Source organism: Eschrichtius robustus, chromosome 10, assembly GCF_028021215.1.
Source record: "Eschrichtius robustus isolate mEscRob2 chromosome 10, mEscRob2.pri, whole genome shotgun sequence".
Taxonomy (NCBI): Eukaryota; Metazoa; Chordata; class Mammalia; order Artiodactyla; family Eschrichtiidae; genus Eschrichtius; species Eschrichtius robustus.
The window spans coordinates 86465028-86483991 of NC_090833.1; the positions used below are offsets into that span (position 1 = coordinate 86465028).

At 39.6% G+C, this 18964-nt stretch overlaps 1 protein-coding gene across 3 annotated transcripts in view; it reads right to left on the reverse strand.

Moving 5' to 3' along the window:
• The window catches only part of FBP2 (fructose-bisphosphatase 2), a 43338-nt gene that overhangs the window by 18256 nt on the left and 6118 nt on the right, over positions 1 to 18964 (reverse strand). For all 3 annotated transcript variants that reach the window (XM_068553132.1, XM_068553130.1, XM_068553133.1), the window contains exons 3-4: positions 18148 to 18240; positions 4191 to 4331 (exon numbers count right to left, since the gene is read on the reverse strand). In XM_068553132.1, coding sequence (XP_068409233.1) covers positions 4191 to 4331; positions 18148 to 18240 — 234 coding nt within the window. The remainder of the gene's footprint in view (positions 1 to 4190; positions 4332 to 18147; positions 18241 to 18964) is intronic.

Genomic DNA, 18964 nt, shown 5'->3' on the forward strand with positions numbered 1-18964 from the left:
TTCCAAAAGTCACCTCATTACCATAACAAAAGACACCTTTAGCACTCTCAACACTTAGGAAATTCCAAGGGTTTTGGGAGCTGTGAGCCAGGAACCATGGATGAAGAACAAATATATGAGGAATATATTTTGGTCGTCTTGAAACCGTGCACCTCAGACTGGGACTTGAACCCCTGTGCCAGAACTCGAACACAGCCTAAACCCAGATTGGGACTTGTACCCACACTGCTAGGACTCAAACCCAGCCAAAACCCAGTCTTCCAACTGAGATCCCACATCTGGTTTCAGCACTTAATGAAGCTCATGTTCTTGATGTCTCATTGCAGAAAGAATTCAGTGAGGGACAAAGTGATAGGTAAGAAGTGGATTTATTTTATTTTTTATAATTTTATTTATTTATTTATTTGTTTATTTATTTTTGGCTGTGTTGGGTCTTCGTTTCTGTGTGAGGGCTTTCTCTAGTTGCGGCAAGTGGGGGCCACTCTTCATCGCGGTGCACGGGCCTCTCACTATCGGCCTCTCTTGTTGCGGAGCACAGGCTCCAGACGCGCAGGCTCAGCAATTGTGGCTCACGGGCCCAGTTGCTCCGCGGCATGTGGGATCCTCCCAGACCAGGGCTCGAACCCATGTCCCCTGCATTGGCAGGCAGATTCTCAACCACTGCGCCACCAGAGAAGCCCAAAGTGGATTTATTTATAGAGAAACACTCCACAGACAGAGTGTGGGCCATCTCAGAAGGTGAGAAAGGCACCAGGGTATGGGGTTGTCAGTTTTTATAGAGGTGGGTAATTTCATAGGCTAATGAGTGGGAGGAGTAGTCCAGCTATTTCAGGAAGGGGCAGGGATTTTCAGGAACTGGGCCACCACCCACTTTTTGATCGTTATGGTCAGTCTTGGAACTCTCATGGCACCTGTGGGTGTGTCATTTAGCTTGCTGATGTGTTACAGTGAGCATATACTGAGGCTCAAGGTCTAGTGGAAGTCGACTTGTCCGCCATCTTGGACCCATTTGGTTCTAGTCAGTTTATGTCATGTCCTCGGGCTATGTCATTCTTTCAAAGGTCGTGCTCTGTCCCCTTCCATCCTGTTTCAATCTGAATGATCAATATATTTTTTTCTTATAAGTCACAATTATCACAGCCTGAGTGTGACGCTTGGCTCCACTGCTACTAGCATGACCTTGGGCAAGTTACTTACCCTCTCTGTGCCTCACTTTCCTCATCTGAAAATGAGAATAATAGTAGGACCTACCCTCACAGGGCTGTTGTGAGGCTTAAATGCATTAATATATGCAAGTTGCTTAGAACAGATACCTATCCACCACTTAATAAGCACTGTCTAACTGTCAGCTACTATTCTGAGAGTATTATTGTAACAGGGAAGAGTTAAATCAGACTCCATGTTCAATCTGTTTCTTTGACTTTAACCTCTGCTTTTCGTTGCTTTTGTTATTATAATCATACATAATGGACTGCCACAGGGAACCCTTACCCTGTGACTGAATGTTAAACTAAAGTGCCTTTGCTCAGCTCACAGGGAGATAATCTGACCTTGACCACCTGTGAATGGCTGCAGAAAAGAAGAAATTAACACATCCCCTCCCGATGTTGGCCAAGACAGGCAAAACTAATGGCCTCTTTACTTCACTTCCTCACCTCCTCCCAGTCTCTGTTCTATAAATGAAACTGGCATCCAGACCCCAGTCAGATAGTTTTTTGGGGACCCTAACCTGCCATCTTCTCGGTCTGCCGGCTTTCCAAATAAAGTCGCTATTCCTTGCCTCAACACCTTGTCTCCCAATTTATTGGCTGTCGTGCAGCAAGCAGAACGAGCTTGGGCTCAGTAACATTATTTGTGAACTACAGATTCCTGCTTCTATGAAAATAAGGAGAAATTAGAGCATCAGTAAACCGACACAGCAATGAGTTTTGCTCTGATGGGTTTATATGTGAAAAATTTAGACTTTAAAAGGTACCAGATGGACTTCCCTGGTGGCGCAGTGGTTAAGAATCTGCCTGCCAATGCAGGGAACACGGGTTCAAGCCCTGGTCCAGGAAGACCCCACATGCCGCCGAGCAACTAAGCCCATGCACCACAACTACTAAGTCTGTACTCTAGAGCCTGCAAGCCACAACTACTGAGCCCACGTGACACAACTACTGAAGCCTGTGCGCCTAGAGCCCATGCTCCGCAACAAGAGAAGCCACAGCAATGAGAAGCCCACGCACCGCAACAAAGAGCAGCCCCCGCTCGCCGCAACTAGAGAAAGCCCACGTGCAGCAACGAAGACCCAATGCAGCCATAAATAAATAAATAAATAAATTTTTAAAATAATAAATAAATAAATAAAAATTTAAAAAAATAAAAGATACCAGATTTCCATACTATAAAGTTTAGTTTAACTGTTTTGAAATTTGTAACCCCCTTCCATCCACTCACATGTGAAACAGGAAAGAAGGGGGCAGGGCACAACCTTTAAAAGAATGACAGAGCCATTGAGGACACAACAAAAACTGGTTAGAACCAGTTAGGCTCAAGATGGCAGAAGACTTGACTTCCAGTGGACCTTGAGCCTCGTTATACGCTCAATGTAATACACCAGCATATGCTAAATGACACACCCACCAGCACCATAACAGTTCCAAGGACGACCATAAAAGGCCAAAAAGTGGGCAGTGGCCCAATTCCTGGAAATTTCCTCCCCTTCCCCAAAATAGTTGGAATAACCCTCCCACTCGTTAGCTTATGAAATTACTCAGCCCGTAAAAAGCTAACCACCTCATATTTCCGGGCCTCTTGCCTTCTGAGATGGCCCACACTCTGTCTGTGGAGTATGTTTCTGCTTTGGCCACTCTCACTTTCCAAGACAACCCCATGTCCTGTGGCCATTCTCGCCTTTTGAGACGGATTCTGTGTATGGAATATGTATCTCTCTAAGTAAATCCACTTCTCACCTATCACTTTGTCTCTCACTGAATTCTTTCTGTGATGAGACATAAAGAACCTGAGACCTGAGACCAGGTGTGTGATCTCAATTAAAAGACAGTGAGTTCAAGTCCCAATCTGAGTTGTGTGGTTTCACATGCACCAGCATGTAAAATCCTGAAATGTTTGTCTAAAATGTTTGTTTGATCAGTGCATTATCTCCCTCCACTGCCTAGAATGGTATTTGGGGACACACTAGATGCTCAATAAACATTTGTAATTTCAAATTAAGTTGAAATACTGAACAACAGCTTTTGCTTCACGGAATACTGGAAATTTTGAAATGGACTTTGGTCAAAATTATTTGAGTTTTCACAAGACCTGATTATATTTAGCAAAGTAGTTCACAAGTCATAAGCAAAGCATCCAGCATTTAAAAGAGAAATTCTATAAGTTACACATATTTTCCAAAATTTCTCCTGAACATTTTTAATGTACATTTGCCATGAAGGCTCACCCTTTATTTTTGAACTCTGTGTCTTTATCCAATTATTTCGTCCTCCAAAAGGCGTTGTGCTATCATATTTTTCATCTACCCAGAGGTTGTGCTTCTTCCCCTTCTGCTACTGAGCATATTCTCATTGTGGAAAGTGTGGAGAACAACACAGAATCTGATAAAATAGCTTTCTACCAGTCACTCCTCCCATTGGGAAGAACATGTGTATTAGGGGAAGTCCTCCAAACTGGTGTCCAGTAGGGTAGCCACTAGTCACATGTGGCTATTTAAGTTAATTAAAAAGAAATAAAATTTAGAAACCCAGTTTCTTAGTCACACTAACCACACTGCAAATGTTCAATGGTCACAGGAAGCTAGTGGCCACCGTAACAGGCAGTATAGATTACAGAACATCGCCAATCATCACAGAAAGTTCTATTGGATGGTGCTACTCTAAAGAAACCATGCTTCTGTCTGGAAATTGGCATCATTGGGATTCTTAAGTCACTGTATTTCCATAAACCAAAGAAGTTGAATGCATTTTTTGGTCATAAATTCCTTAAGAACAGGGCCTGAGTTGCTACAACTGACTCTGTAGAACCCCTCAAATGCCCTCACTTGAACAGAGGTTCTTAATGTTTTTAGATGATTCTGTTGGCTCTCCAAACTAGACTCTCTGGCCCCAAAAGCAAGTATTAGGAATGACTAGGAAATTATCTCAGACAGGAATTAAAGCACAAAGGCCCATACGGCCTTATTGGGTACCTACTGGGTCAAGCATGAAGAGGTCCACTCCTTGCCCAGTGGAAAGAGCCACCAGTGTTGCACTTCCATAGAGTGCATAGCCCGCGGCTACAATGTTGCGGCCCGGCTGCAGGGCATCCTTTTCAGAAGGCTCATCCTCTGAGGTCTGCAAAAGAGAAAAGGGAAACATTACTGTCTCTGGAGAGAACCCTTTGCCAGAGGCCTGCATTTCAGATCTACTTGAACCACTGAAGGAAACACAGTTTTAGAATTTCAAGTCACAGCAAATGCATCTGGAGGACACACGTTGCCATGTTAATGAATGGTTCTAGCTGAACCATTGCAAAGGCCATTCTTGGACTTCTCCCTGTTTTCTGAACCTATTTGTCTCCATCCTGCCAAGAACAGCACCCCAAAGTGCTAAAACTACACTTTCTCTTAAAAATCATAAGCCATGCTCCTTGATGATTATAACGACCAAGGTCATTGAGCTCTGATTTTGTGCAGTACCTCATTCTACATACACAACAGCACTCCAAGGTAGATACCTTTATGACCTCCATCGTTCAGATGAAGAACTCAGAGCCTGAGCGACTGGATAACTCACCCAACATCAAGAGGAGCTGGAGTCAACCCAGGCAGCTGGGCCCAGAGCTCGTCACCGTCCATGCGCTGCCCCTTGAAGACCCTGCCCCTGTCTGTCCCCAAGTCTACAGTTCTGGATGTTTTCTTGAGGAAGCCTCTCTCTTTGGCTAGCAGCACTAACAGTGCCAATGGGAGTGGGAATTCAGAGAGACAGGGCAAGGCAGGCATGCTGACGAAGGAAGAGCGAATGTCCTTGATGGAAGGGCAGAGCCACAACTGAGATTGGATTTCACAACCTACTTTTCCAGGTAACTCTTGAAGGGCTCATCCCTCCCTACTTCCTTGTGCTCAAAGAGGCAAGGAGGGACGTCCCTGGTGGTGCAGTGGTTAGGATTCCGGCCTTTCACTGCTGTGGCCCGGGTTCAATCTCTGGTTGGGGAACTGAGATCCCGCAAGCCATGCAGCGCAGCCAAAAAAAATAATAAAAAATAAAGTTTTACCTTTAAGCCTGTAATCTATTTTGAGATGATTTTGGTATAAAGTATAAAGTTTAAGTTGAGTTCTTTTTTTTTTCCCCTCTGTGGATATACAGTTGCTCCAGCATTAATTGTTGAAAAGACTCCTTCTTCCATTGAATTGTTTTCACAACTTTGTCAAAAATCTGTTAGCCATAAATTGTGTGAAACCATTTTTGGGTTCTCTGTTCTGTTCCATTGAACATGTGTCTATCCCTCTGTTAATATTATATAATCTTAACTTTTAGAATAACCTTATCTATATCTACAAAATATCTTGCCAGGATTTTGAGAGAAATTGAGTCAAACCTATACATATATCAGTTTGGGGAGAATTAACCTCCTTTACAATGTTGAGTCTTCCAACCCATGAACATGGTATGTTTCTCCATACAAGACATATTATTTGATTACTTTCATCAGTAATTACTGATAGAATTACTATTCCTTTTTTTTTTTTGAGTAACTGTAAATTGTATCATATTTTTAAGTTTAGTTACCATATGTTTATTGCTGATATATAGAAATCCAATTTATTTTTGTATGTTGATTTTGTATCCTGTGACCCTGCTGAACTCACTTATTAGTTCTAGGAAGCTGGCCTTGGTTTTGGTGTTTGTAGATTCCTTAGGAGTTTTCTACATGGACCATCTTATCAACAGTTTTTCATTCCAATCTGTATGGTTTCACTTCTTTTTCTGGTCTCACTGCCCCGGCTAGTTCTTTCAGCATTATGTTGAATAACAGTGGTGAGATTGGACATCTTTGCCTTGTCCTTGATTTTAGAGAAAAAACATTTTGTCTTTCACTGTTAAATATAATGTTAGTTGTTGTCTTTTTATAGATGTTCTTTATCAAGTTGAGGGAAGTTTCCCCTCTATCTCTTGCTTCCTGAGAGTTTTTGTTTGTTTGTTTTGTTTTGTTTTATAACTGAGTGTTGAATTTTGTCAAATGGTTGTTCTTCATTGATGGACATGATTCTATGATTTTTCTTCTTTAAGCTTGTTGATGTGGTGGATTACACTGACTGATTTTTGAATATTGAACCAGCTTTCCATCACTGGAGTAAACCCACTTACTCATGGTATATAATTCTTTTTATGCATTGTTGAATTTTATTTGTTAATATTTTGTTGAAGATTTTGCATCTATTCATGAGAGATATTGGTCTGTAGTTTTCCTTTCTGAACTGTCTTCATCTGGTTTTGGTATCTGTGTAATGCTGGCTTTAGAAAATAAACTGGGAAGTATTCCTTTCCCTTCTCTTTTCTAGAAGAGATTGAATAATCTTTAATCATTTGGTATAATTCTCCAGTGAAACCATCTGGGCCTAGAGATATCTCTTTTGAACTCTATTTTCTTAGTAATTATAGGGCTGTTCAAATTATCTGTTTCATACTGAGTGAGTAATAGTAGTGTGCTTTTTAAAGAATTGGTCTACCTCACCTAAGTTATCAAATTTATGTGTGTAGAGTTACTTATAGTATTATATTATCCTTTTGATGTCTCCAAATGTTTTAAAATATCAGAACGACTCTGAGATGAAAAATCTAGTGCATAAACATGTGTTTCTCTGATTATTTTCCCCAGAGAAATTCCAAATAATAAAAGTATTGGGTAAGAGACTTTTGATACATATTGAAAAGTTGCCATGCAGAATCTGATAAACGTAAGATGGTATTGTCTTTTCAACTTGGCCAATTTGATAGGTGCAAAAAAAGACATCTGCTTTAATTTCCATTTTGTATAATTAATAAAGTAAATTTTTATATATTTATTGACCATTTTTATTTCTTATTTTGTAAGTTGCCTGTTTGATGTCGTTGCTTATTTTTCTATCAGGGTACTCATCTTCTTACTGTTAATTTTAATAGCTTTTTATATATGAAAGATATAAATACCTTATATATGTTACAAACATTTTCCTCAATTGTCATCTGCCTTTTAATTTTATTTATAGTGTCTTTTTTTTTTTTTTGGCAGTTTTTTTTGGTAATTAAAACTGTTCATGGGCTTCCCCGGTGGCGCAGTGGTTGAGAGTCTGCCTGCAAATGCAGGGGACCGGGTTCGAGCCCTGGTCTGGGAAGATCCCACATGCCGCGGAGCAACTAGGCCCGTGAGCCACAATTACTGAGCCTGCGCATCGGGAGCCTGTGCTCCGCAACAAGAGAGGCCGCGATAATGAGAGGCCCACGCACTGCGATGAAGAGTGGCCCCCGCTTGCCGCAACTAGAGAAAGCCCTCAGAAACGAAGAACCAACACAGCCATAAATAAATAAATAAGCCCAAAGTTTAAAAAAAAAAAAGAGACAGATGCAAGTTCAAATCCTGCCTTTACCACTTAGCAGCAATGTGGCTTCACTGATTTAAAAAAAAAAAACAAAAACAAAAAACTATTCATTACAGCCTAATTATTTTCTTCTCTTGTCTTTATGTTTAGACAGAATTTCTCCTACATCAAGACAAGATTAGACAAATATTCTACACTTTTTTTCTGGTTTTATTCCCCACCTCTCCACCAAACTTACAACCCATCTGTAACTTATTTCAGTGCCTGAAAAAAGAAAGTTTCAACTCTCGTTTTCCCTCCAATATGGTCTTGGAACTCCCAAAATACACTTCATGTTAGTATTCTCCATTGCCATGACACTTTTCTCAAAAATCTCAGAGGAGTTTACAAATGATTTAGTGTTATCTTTTTCAAATCTTTATATTTTTCCCTACTCCACTAAAATCTTTATATTTTTCCCTACTCCCTACTTCCCTGTCACATATAAAGGCAGTGGTGCCTCCTATGGCCACTTAACAGTAAAGTTAGTGACAACTGCAAAGGCTCAATGTGTTTGGTGGTAGAAGGTATGGGAAAGTTGATTATTTTTCTTTTAATTGAGGTATAAATTACATATAGCAAAGCACACAAATCTTAACTATACAGTTTGACAAATTTTTACATATATATAGTACATACCGATGTAACTACTAGGATCAATTTATAGAATATTTCCAGCCACCTAGCAGATTCTCTTATACCCTCTTTCAGTCACTATCACCTCCCCCAAGGTAACCTCTATTCTGGCCTTTATCTGGACATCAAAAGAATAATTAGCTTTGACTGTTTTGGAACTTCATATAAATGAAATTACAAAGCATGTGTTCTTTTGTATCTGGATTATGTTTCACAACATATGTCTTTGTGATTTTATCTGTGTTGCACATAGCAATAGTTTGTTCTTTTGCATTTGTATGTAGCTTTTTGTCGTGTGACTATATCACAGTTTATTTATCTATTTTTATGTTGATACACTTTTTAATTTTTTTCAGTTTGGGTCTTTTATGAATAATTTGTACACATCTTTTGGCAGACACAGGCACCCATTTATCCTGGGTGCACTCCAGGAGTGGACTTGCTGGGCCATAGTGTATCAGTATATGTTTAATACTAGCAGGTGCTATCAAAATTTTCTGAAGTGTTTGTATCATTTTCTACTCCCACCACCAATATATTAGAATTCCAGTTTCTTCATCTACAGTTGGTATGGTTAGTCTTTTTAATTTTAACCACTCTGGTTGGGGGCGGGTGGTAAATGATGTCTCAGGGCTGTTTCCATGTCCATTTCCCTGATGACTAATGATGTTGAGCATCTCTCATGTGCTTACTAACCAGCTGGGGAAAAAAATCTCTTTTTTGAAGTTCCTGTTCAAGTCTTTTGCCCATTCCTTTGATCAGATTGACAGTATTTTTTATTGATTTGTAGGAGTTCTTTATTTATTCTGTAAATGAGTTCTTTGTTGGCTGTATGCATTGAAAATTTTTCCATCTGTCTGTAGTTGCCTTTTCACTCTCTTAATGTTGTCTTTTTTTTAAATTAATTTTTATTAGAGTATAGTTGATTTACAATGTTGTGTTACTTTCTGCTGTACAGCAAAGTGAATCACTTATACATATACATATATCCACTGTTTTTTAGATTCTATTCCCTTATCGGTCATTATTGAGTATTTAGTAGAGTTCCCTGTGCTATATAGCAGGTTCTTATTAGTTATCTATTTTATATATAGTAGTGTGTATATGTCAATCCCAATCTCCCAATTTACCCCTCCCTCCCCTTTCCCCTTGGTAACCATAAGTGTGTTTTCTACATCTGTGATCCTATTTCCGTTTTGTAAATAAGTTCATTTGCACCATTTTTTTAGATTCCACATATAAGTGATATCATATGATATTTATCTTTGTCTGCCTTACTTCACTCAGTATGACAATCTCTAGGTCCATCCTTAATGTTGTCTTTTGATGAACAAAAGTTCTTAGTTTCAATGAAGCACAGTTTACTAGCCTTTTCCTTCAAGGTTAGTACTTTTTTTTTTTTTTTTTAACATCTTTATTGAAGTATAATTGCCTTACAATGGTGTGTTAGCTTCTGCTTTATAACAAAGTGAATCAGTTATACATATACAATATGTTCCCATTTCTCTTCCCTCTTGCATCTCCCTCCCTCCCACCCTCCCCATCCCACCCCTCTAGGTGGTCACAAAGCACCGAGCTGATCTCCCTGTGCTATGCGGCTGCTTCCCACTAGTTATCTATTTTACATTTGGTAGTGTATATATGTCCATGACACTCTCTTACCCTGTCACATCTCACCCCACCCCCTCCCCATATCCTCAAGTCCATTCTCTAGTAGGTCTGTGTCTTTATTCCCGTCTTGCCACTAGGTTCTTCATGGCTTTTTTTTTTTTTTCCCTTAGATTCCGTATATATGTGTTAGCATACTGTATTTGTTTTTCTCTTTCTGACTTACTTCACTCTGTATGACAGACTCTAACTCCATCCACCTCATTACAAATACCTCCATTTCATTTCTTTTTATGGCTGAGTAATATTCCATTGTATATATGTGCCACATCTTCTTTATCCATTCATCTGTCGATGGACATTTAGGTTGCTTCCATGTCCTGGCTATTGTAAATAGAGCTGCAATGAACATTTTGGTACATGACTCTTTTTGACCTATGGTTTTCTCAGGGTATATGCCCAGTATTGGGATTGCTGGGTCGTATGGTAGTTCTATTTGTAGTTTTTTAAGGAACCTCCATACTGTTCTCCATAGTGGCTGTATCAATTTACATTCCCACCAACAGTGCAAGAGTGTTCCCTTTCCTCCACACCCTCTCCAGCATTTATTGTTTCTAGATTTTTTGATGATGGCCATTCTGACCGGTGTGAGATGATATCTCATTGTAGTTTTGATTTGCATTTCTCTAATGATTAATGATGTTGAGCATTCTTTCATGTGTCTGTTGGCTGTCTGTATATCTTCTTTGGAGAAATGTCTATTTAGGTCTTCTGCCCATTTTTGGATTGGGTTGTTCGTTTTTTTGTTATTGAGCTGCATGAGCTGCTTGTAAATCTTGGAGATTAATCCTTTGTCAGTTGCTTCATTTGCAAATATTTTCTCCCATTCTGAGGGTTGTCTTTTGGTCTTGTTTATGGTTTCCTTTGCTGTGCAAAAGCTTTTAAGTTTCATTAGGTCCCATTTGTTTATTTGTGTTCTTATTTCCATTTCTCTGGGAGCTGGGTCAAAAAGAATCTTGCTGTGATGTATGTCATAGAGTGTTCTGCCTATGTTTTCCTCTAAGAGTTTGATAGTGTCTGCCCTTACACTTAGGTCTTTAATCCATTTTGAGTTTATTTTTGTGCATGGTGTCAGGGAGTGTTCTAATTTCATACTTTTACATGTACCTGTCCAATTTTCCCAGCACCACTTATTGAAGAGGCTGTCTTTTCTCCACTGTATATGCTTGCCTCCTTTATCAAAGATAAGGTGACCATATGTGTGTGGGTTTATCTCTGGGCTTTCTATCCTGTTCCATTGATCTATATTTCTGTTTTTGTGCCAGTACCAAACTGTCTTGATTACTGAAGCTTTGTAATATAGTCTGAAGTCAGGGAGCCTGATTCCCCCAGCTCCATTTTTCGTTCTCAAGATTGCTTTGGCTATTCGGGGTCTTTTGTGTTTCCATACAAATTGTGAAATTTTTTGTTCTAGTTCTGTGAAAAATGCCAGTGGTAGTTTGATAGGGATTGCATTGAATCTGTAGATTGCTTTGGGTAGTAGAGTCATTTTCACAATGTTGATTCTTCCAATCCAGGAACATGGTATATCTCTCCATCTATTTGTATCATCTTTAATTTCTTTCATCAAGGGTTAGTACTTTTTATGTCCTGTTTAAAAAATCTTTACCTTCCCCAAAGGCATGAAGATATTCTCCTGTGGTTTTTTTTCGAGGAGCTTTATAGCTTTACTTTTTACAGTGAAGTCTCTGGTCTTTAATTAATCTTTGTGTATGGTGTGAAGTAGGAGTCAAGTTCATTTTTTCTCATACTGATATTCACCTGGACCAGCATCACTTATTGAAGGAATCATCCCGTACAAATTAAACTTCAGTATTGCCTTTTCATAAATCAGGCGATCATACATGTGTGGGTTTATCTCTAGGCTCTCTTTTGTGTTCCACTGGTCTATGTATCCTTATGTCAGTAAAAGAGTAGAATTTTGGTGAGGTTGACTTACCCATAATAATGGGATACGGGGTCTCCTGACCCTGTAGGGGTGTTAAAACCCACACCCTTGATTTACTCAGATCAACAAGACCAGCTCCTCCCATCAGGACGACTCCCTCAGTCCTCCTCTTAAGCCTCTGGTTTTCAGTTTTCTGTGATTCTGGTCCCCCACCCCTTACCTTGTGTTTATTGTTTGTTCATTTCAATGAGCTCAGCCACGAATTTAAAGGATGATATATTGTATCCAAAAGTTCTGGATGTCTTGAAGGGAGAGAGTTTGCACTTTGTCTAATCTGTGACTGTTGGAAATGGAAAATGTCAACTTCAAGAAAAAGGAAAATCATACAACAGGGAGCTGAAAGCAGTATGGGACGTCTTAAAAGGTGTTTAGCAATGCTCCTCAGAGATAAGGGGAAGAAAATACTTTTGACAGTTCTCTGACAGTCCTGAAACTTCTATCTTGATGCTTATAGAGAATAACACAAATCCTGGTCAGAAACGGGCATCATCCCTGGCTTTGACAAGGTTCTAAGAGGCTGTGACAGCCCTGTGAGGTCTCTGAAGCAAGCTGCTCTCTCATTAGACATTGCTTAAGCATCACAAAGCTTTCTCTTCATGTCTCATTCGTTTCTCAAACTTGCCCCCCTTCTTTAGAAACATTATCAGAGAAAATCTATGGTTATTTGGACTAGCCTTCAAAGCCTCTGGTTTATTTGAATTTTAAGACAAAATCTCTGTGTTCAAAATCACCAAAATTCAAGTGTGAATATCCCATATTATGTATAGTAATATTCCTCTTTTTTTGTTTCAAAGACTTCATTTTTTTTTTAACATCTTTATTGGAGTATAATTGCTTTACAATGGTGTGTTAGTTTCTGCATTATAACAAAGTAAATCAGTTATACATATACATATGTTCCCATATCTCTTCCCTCTTGCGTCTCCCTCCCTCCCACCCTCCCTATCCCACCCCTCTAGGTGGTCACAAAGCACCGAGCTGATCTCCCTGTGCTATGCAGCTGCTTCACACTAGCTATCTATTTTATGTTTGGTAGTGTATATATGTCCATGCCACTCTCTCACTTTGTCACAGCTTACCCTTCCCCCTCCCCAAGACTTCATTTTTTTGAGAACAGTTTTAGGGTCACAGAAAATTTGTGAGAAAGATACAGAGATTTCCCACATACTCCCTGTCCACACACATGCACAGCCTCCCTCATTATTCCTCTTTGTTTTTAAATCAGTTGGCTTTAAGAAGCTATTAAGACCATCAACAAAATGAAAAAGCAAAAAATATTTGGAGATCATACATAGAATAAGGGATTAATATCCAAAATATACAAAGAACTCACACAACTCAATGGCAAAAAAACAAATGATCTGACTGAATAGACATTTTTCCAAAGAAGGCATACAAAGGGCCAACGGGTACATGAAAAGGTCCTCGACATCACTAATCATCAGGGAAATGCAAATCAAAACCACAATAAGATATCACCTCACACCTGTCAGAATGACTAATATCAAAAAGATCAGCAATAACAAGTGTTGGTGAGGATGTGGAGAGAAGGGAACCCTCGGGCACTGCGTGTAGGAGTGTAAATTGGTGAAGCCACTATGGAAAACAGTATGGAGGGTCTTCAAAAAATTAAATATACAGCTATATAAGATCCAGCAATTACACTTCTGGGTATATACCTGAAGGACATGAAATCACTCTTTCAAAGATATATATACATAAAATTCAGCAATGAAAAACAAGGAAATCCTGCCATTCATGACAATATGGTTGGACTTTGAGGGTATTATGTTAAGTGAAATAAGTCAGAGAAGGACAAATACTGTATGATCTCACTTACATGTGGATTCTAAAAAAAAAAAACAACTCATAGATACAGAGAACGGATTGGTAGTTTCCAGAAGCAAGGGGTGGGGTAGGTGAAATGAGTGAAGGTGGTCAAAGGTACAGACTTCCAGTCACAAGATGAGTAAGTCCTGGGGATGTAATGTACGGCATCGGGACTAGAGTTAATAATACCATATTGTCACACTTTCTTCTCAACTGCTCATGGAACATAATCCAGGATAGATCATATCTTGGGTCACAAATCAAGCCTTGGTAAATTTAAGAAAATTGAAATCATATCAAGTATCTTTTCTGACCACAATGCTATGAGACTAGATATCAATTACAGGAAAAAATCTGTACAAAAATACAAATACATGGAGGCTAAACAATACACTACTTAATAACCAAGAGATCACTGAGGAAGTCAAAAAATACCGAGAAACAAATGACAATGAAAACAAGACAACCCAAAACCTATGGGATGCAGCAAAAGCAGTTCTAAGAGGGAAGTTTATAGCCTTACAATCCTACCTCAAGAAACAAGAAACATGAAACATCTCAAATAAACAACCTAACCTTATACCTAAAGCAATTAGACAAAGAAGAACAAAAAAACCCCAAAGTTAGCAGAAGGAAAGAAATCATAAAGATCGGATCAGAAATAAATGAAAAAGAAATGAAGGAAACAATAGCTAAGAGCAATAAAACTAAAAGCTGGTTCTTTGAGAAGATAAACAAAATTGATAAACCACTAGCCAGACTCATCAAGAAAAAAAGGGAGAAGACTCAAATCAATAGAATTAGAAATGAAAAAGGAGAAGTAACAACTGACACTGCAGAAATACAAAGGATCATGAGAGATTACTACAAGCAACTCTATGCCAATAAAATGGACAACCTGGAAGAAATGGACACAGTCTTAGAAGAACACAACCTTCCAAGACTGAACCGAGAAGAAATAGGAAATATAAACAGACCAATCACAAGCAGTGAAATTGAGACTGTGATTAAAAATCTTCCAACAAACAAAAGCCCAGGACCACATGGCTTCACAGGCAAAATTCTATCAAACATTTAGAGAAGAGCTAACACCTAACCTTCTCAAACTCTTCCAAAATATAGCAGAGAGAGGAACACTCCCAACCTCATTCGATAAGGCCACCATCACCCTGATACCAAAACAAGACAAAGATGTCACAAAGAAAGAAAACTACAGGCCAATATCACTGATGAACATAGATGCAAAAATCCTCAACAAAATACTAGCAAACAGAATCCAACAGCACATTAAAAGGATCATACACCATGATCAAGTGGGGTTTATCCCAGGAATGCAAGGATTCTTTAATATATGCAAATCAAACAATGTGATACACCATATTTACAAATTGAAGGATAAAAACCATATGATCATCTCAATAGATGCAGAAAAAGCTTTCAACAAAATTCAACACCCATTTATGATAAAAATCCTCCAGAAAGTAGGCAGAGAGGAAAGTTACCTCAACATAATAAAGGCCGTATATGACAAACCCACAGCCAACATCATTCTTAACAGTGAAAAACTGAAACCATTTCCACTAAGATCAGGAACAAGACAAGGTTGCCCACTCTCACCACTATTATTCCACACAGTTTTGGAAGTTTTAGCCACAGCAATCAGAGAAGAAAAAGAAAGCAAAGGAATCCAAGTCGGAAAAGAAGAAGTAAAGCTGTCACTGTTTGCAGATGACATGGTACTATACATAGAGAATCCTAAAGACGTTACCAGAAAACTACTAGAGCTAATCAATGAATTTGGTAAAGTAGAAGGATAAAAAATTAATGCACAGAAATCTCTTGCATTCCTATACACCAATGATGAAAAACCTGAAAGAGAAATTAAGGAAACACTCCCATTTACCATTGCAACAAAAAGAATAAAATACCTAGGAATAAGCCTACCTAAGGAGACAAAAGACCTGTATGAAGAAAACTATAAGACACTGATGAAAGAAATTAAAGATGATACAAACAGATGGAGAGATGTACCATGTTCTTGCATTGGAAGAATTAACATTGTGAAAATGACTATACTACCCAAAGCAATCTACAGATTCAATGCAAATCCTATCAAACTACCAATGGCATTTTTCACAGAACTAGAACAAAAAATTTTACAGTTTGTATGGAGACACAAAAGACCCCAAATAGCCACAGCAATCTTGAGAAAGAAAAACTGAGCTGGAGGAATCAGGCTCCCTGACTTCAGACTATACTGCAAAGCTACAGTAATCAAGACAGTATGGTACTGGAAAAAAAACAGAAATATAGATCAATGGAACAGGATAGAAAGCCCAGAAATAAACCCATGCACATATGGCTATCTTACCTTTGATAAAGGCAGCAAGAATATACAATGGAAAAAAGACAGCCCCTTCAATAAGTGGTGCTGGGAAAACTGGACAGCTACATATAAAATAATGAAATTAGAACACTTCCTAACACCATGCACAAAAATAACCTCAAAATGGATTAAAGACCTAAATGTAAGGCCAGACACTATCAAACTCTTAGAAGAAAATATAGGCAGAATACTGTATGACATAAATCACAGCAAGAACCTTTTGACACACCTCCTAGAGCAATGGCAATAAAAACAATAATAAACAAATGGGACCTAATGAAACTTCAAAGCTTTTGCACAGCAAAGGAAAACATAAACAAGAATGGGAGAGAATATTTGCAAATGAAGCAACTGACAAAGGATTAATCTCCAAAATGTAAAAGCAGCTCATGCAGCTCAATATCAAAAAAACAAACAACCCAATCCAAAAATGGGCAGAAGACTTAAATAGACATTTCTCCAAAGAAGATATACAGACAGCCAACAAACACATGGAAGAATGCTCAACATCACTAATCATTAGAGAAATGCAAATCAAAACTACAATGAGGTATCACCTCACACCAGTCAGAATGGCCATGATCAAAAAATCCACAAACAATAAATGCTGGAGAGGGTGTGGAGAAAAGGGAACCTCTTGCACTGTTGGTGGCAATGTAAATTGATACAGCCACTATGGAGAACAGTATGGAGGTTCCTTAAAAAACTAAAAATAGACCTACCATATGACCCTGAAATCCCACTACTGGGCATATACCTTGAGAAAACCATAATTCAAAAAGAGTCATGAACCACAATGTTCATTGCAGCTCTATTTACAATAGCCAGGACATGGAAGCAACCTAAGTGTCCATCGACAGATGAATGGATAAAGAAGATGTGGCACATATATACAATGGAATATTACTCAGCCATAAAAAGAAATGAAACTGAGTTATTTGTAGTGAGGTGGATGGACCTAGAGTCTGTCATACAGGCTGGAGTAAGTCAGAAAGAGAAAAACAATACTGTATGCTATCACATATATATGGAATCTATAAAAAGAGAAAATGGTTTTGAAGAAACTAGGGGTAGGACAGGAATAAAGACGCAGACATAGAGAATGGACTTGAGGACACAGGGAGGGGGAAGGGTAATCTGGGACGAAGTGAGAGAGTGGCATGGACTTTTATACACTACCAAATGTAAAATAGATAGCTAGTTGGAAGCAGCCGCATAGCACAGGGAGATCAGCTGGGTGCTTTTTGTCCACCTAGAGGGGTGGGATAGGGAGGGTGGGAGGGAGATGCAAGAGGGAGGAGATATGGGGATATATGTATATGTATAGCTGATTCACTTTGTTATAAAGCAGAAACTAACACACCATTTTAAAGCAATTATACTCCAATAAAGATGTTTAAAAAAAAATACTGTATTGTTTATTTGAAAGTGGCTGTAAGAGTAGATCTTAAAAGTCCTCATCACACACACACACACACACACACACACAAATTGTAACTGTGTGAGGGGATGGATGTTGACCGTTTCAGTGAATTTTGCCAACAGCCTAAGTGAGCCTGGAAGCGAATTCTTCTCAATAGGATGCCAGGCCGGCTGAAACCAAGATTTTGGCCTTACAAGACAGAGAACCCAGCCATGCCTGCCAGACTTCTGACCCAAGAACTGGGAGATAATTAATGGAGGTTGTTTTAAGCCTCTAAATGTGTGGTGAATTGTTACAGCAGCAACAGAAAGCAAACGCAGTAAGATTTAAGATACACAAGGAAGGAACAGAGGGGCCTTCAGATGCCACCTGGAACCTAATTCCACGTCTGGCATTTGTGTTGCCTCCAGATTTTCAAAACAAGGCCTCATCTATCAGCTCACCCTCCCTTCCTAGGAACGGCGAGAACAGGACTGAAGGAAATGACCAATTCGGGTATTCAATGAGGAGCCCGAGGCAGAGCGAGGTGCATGGCTTGCCTGCCACGGTGTGTCTGGTTAGTGGGAGGACCGAGGTGAGAACTCCAGACTCGTGGCTCCCAGCCCAGGAACGTTTGGAACCACCAGAGGAAGGAAGTGTTAAAGAACATACTGTTTACTCACCTTTCTGTAGATGGCAAATATGGTTCCAATGGAGGCCAGGCAGTCGATGTTCGAAGATCCATCCAGTGGGTCAAAGCAGACCACGTATTTCCCCTACATGCACAGAGGGCAGAACACCTGATCAGGTCACCTTCCGAGCAACACACTCTGTGTAAGTGGCTGTGTGTGGCAGACACCACTACACCAAAAGTGATTCAGAGCAAAGGGATATCCTCGTCAAAAAATGCAATTACTTAAGGAGTGCAGAGTGTATTGGCATACATTAACTGTGCAGCTCAGAGCTCGCCTGCCCATAAACAGATTAGTTGACACCCACAGGGAGTGATGGAGGTCCCACCCACCTCCAAATAGCTCTCCTCCCACCTGCCCTGGCTCTGCCCTCCCCTCCTACCTGGGACCAGTGGGGACTCAGAGCTGCTGCGGGTGTGAGAGGAAACCAGGTCTGAAATGGGCACCTTGCAGGGAAGAGGTGGAGAAGCTGAAGACGAACTTGGAGAAGCTGAAGACGAACTTGGACAAGCTCTACCCACGTCCACAGTAAGGTCGGCTATTGATTTACTGGTACTTCTGAGCCTCTCCTCAGACAGGCTTTTTTCACTTTAGCACATTTTTACTGAAAGAAAATCTCAGAACAATGTCCCAGGGCCTCTGGGTCTGTCTTATTAAAATAGCTGGTATGTATGACTACATCAGGAGAATAAAAATACACCTCTGGGTTTTGCTGCATCCACCCTACCTTGCTGATGTGAAGACCAGAGACAGAGTAGGTGGGGTCTTGAGATACCATGTCCCTCATGCCCACTCACGCTGCTGTCAC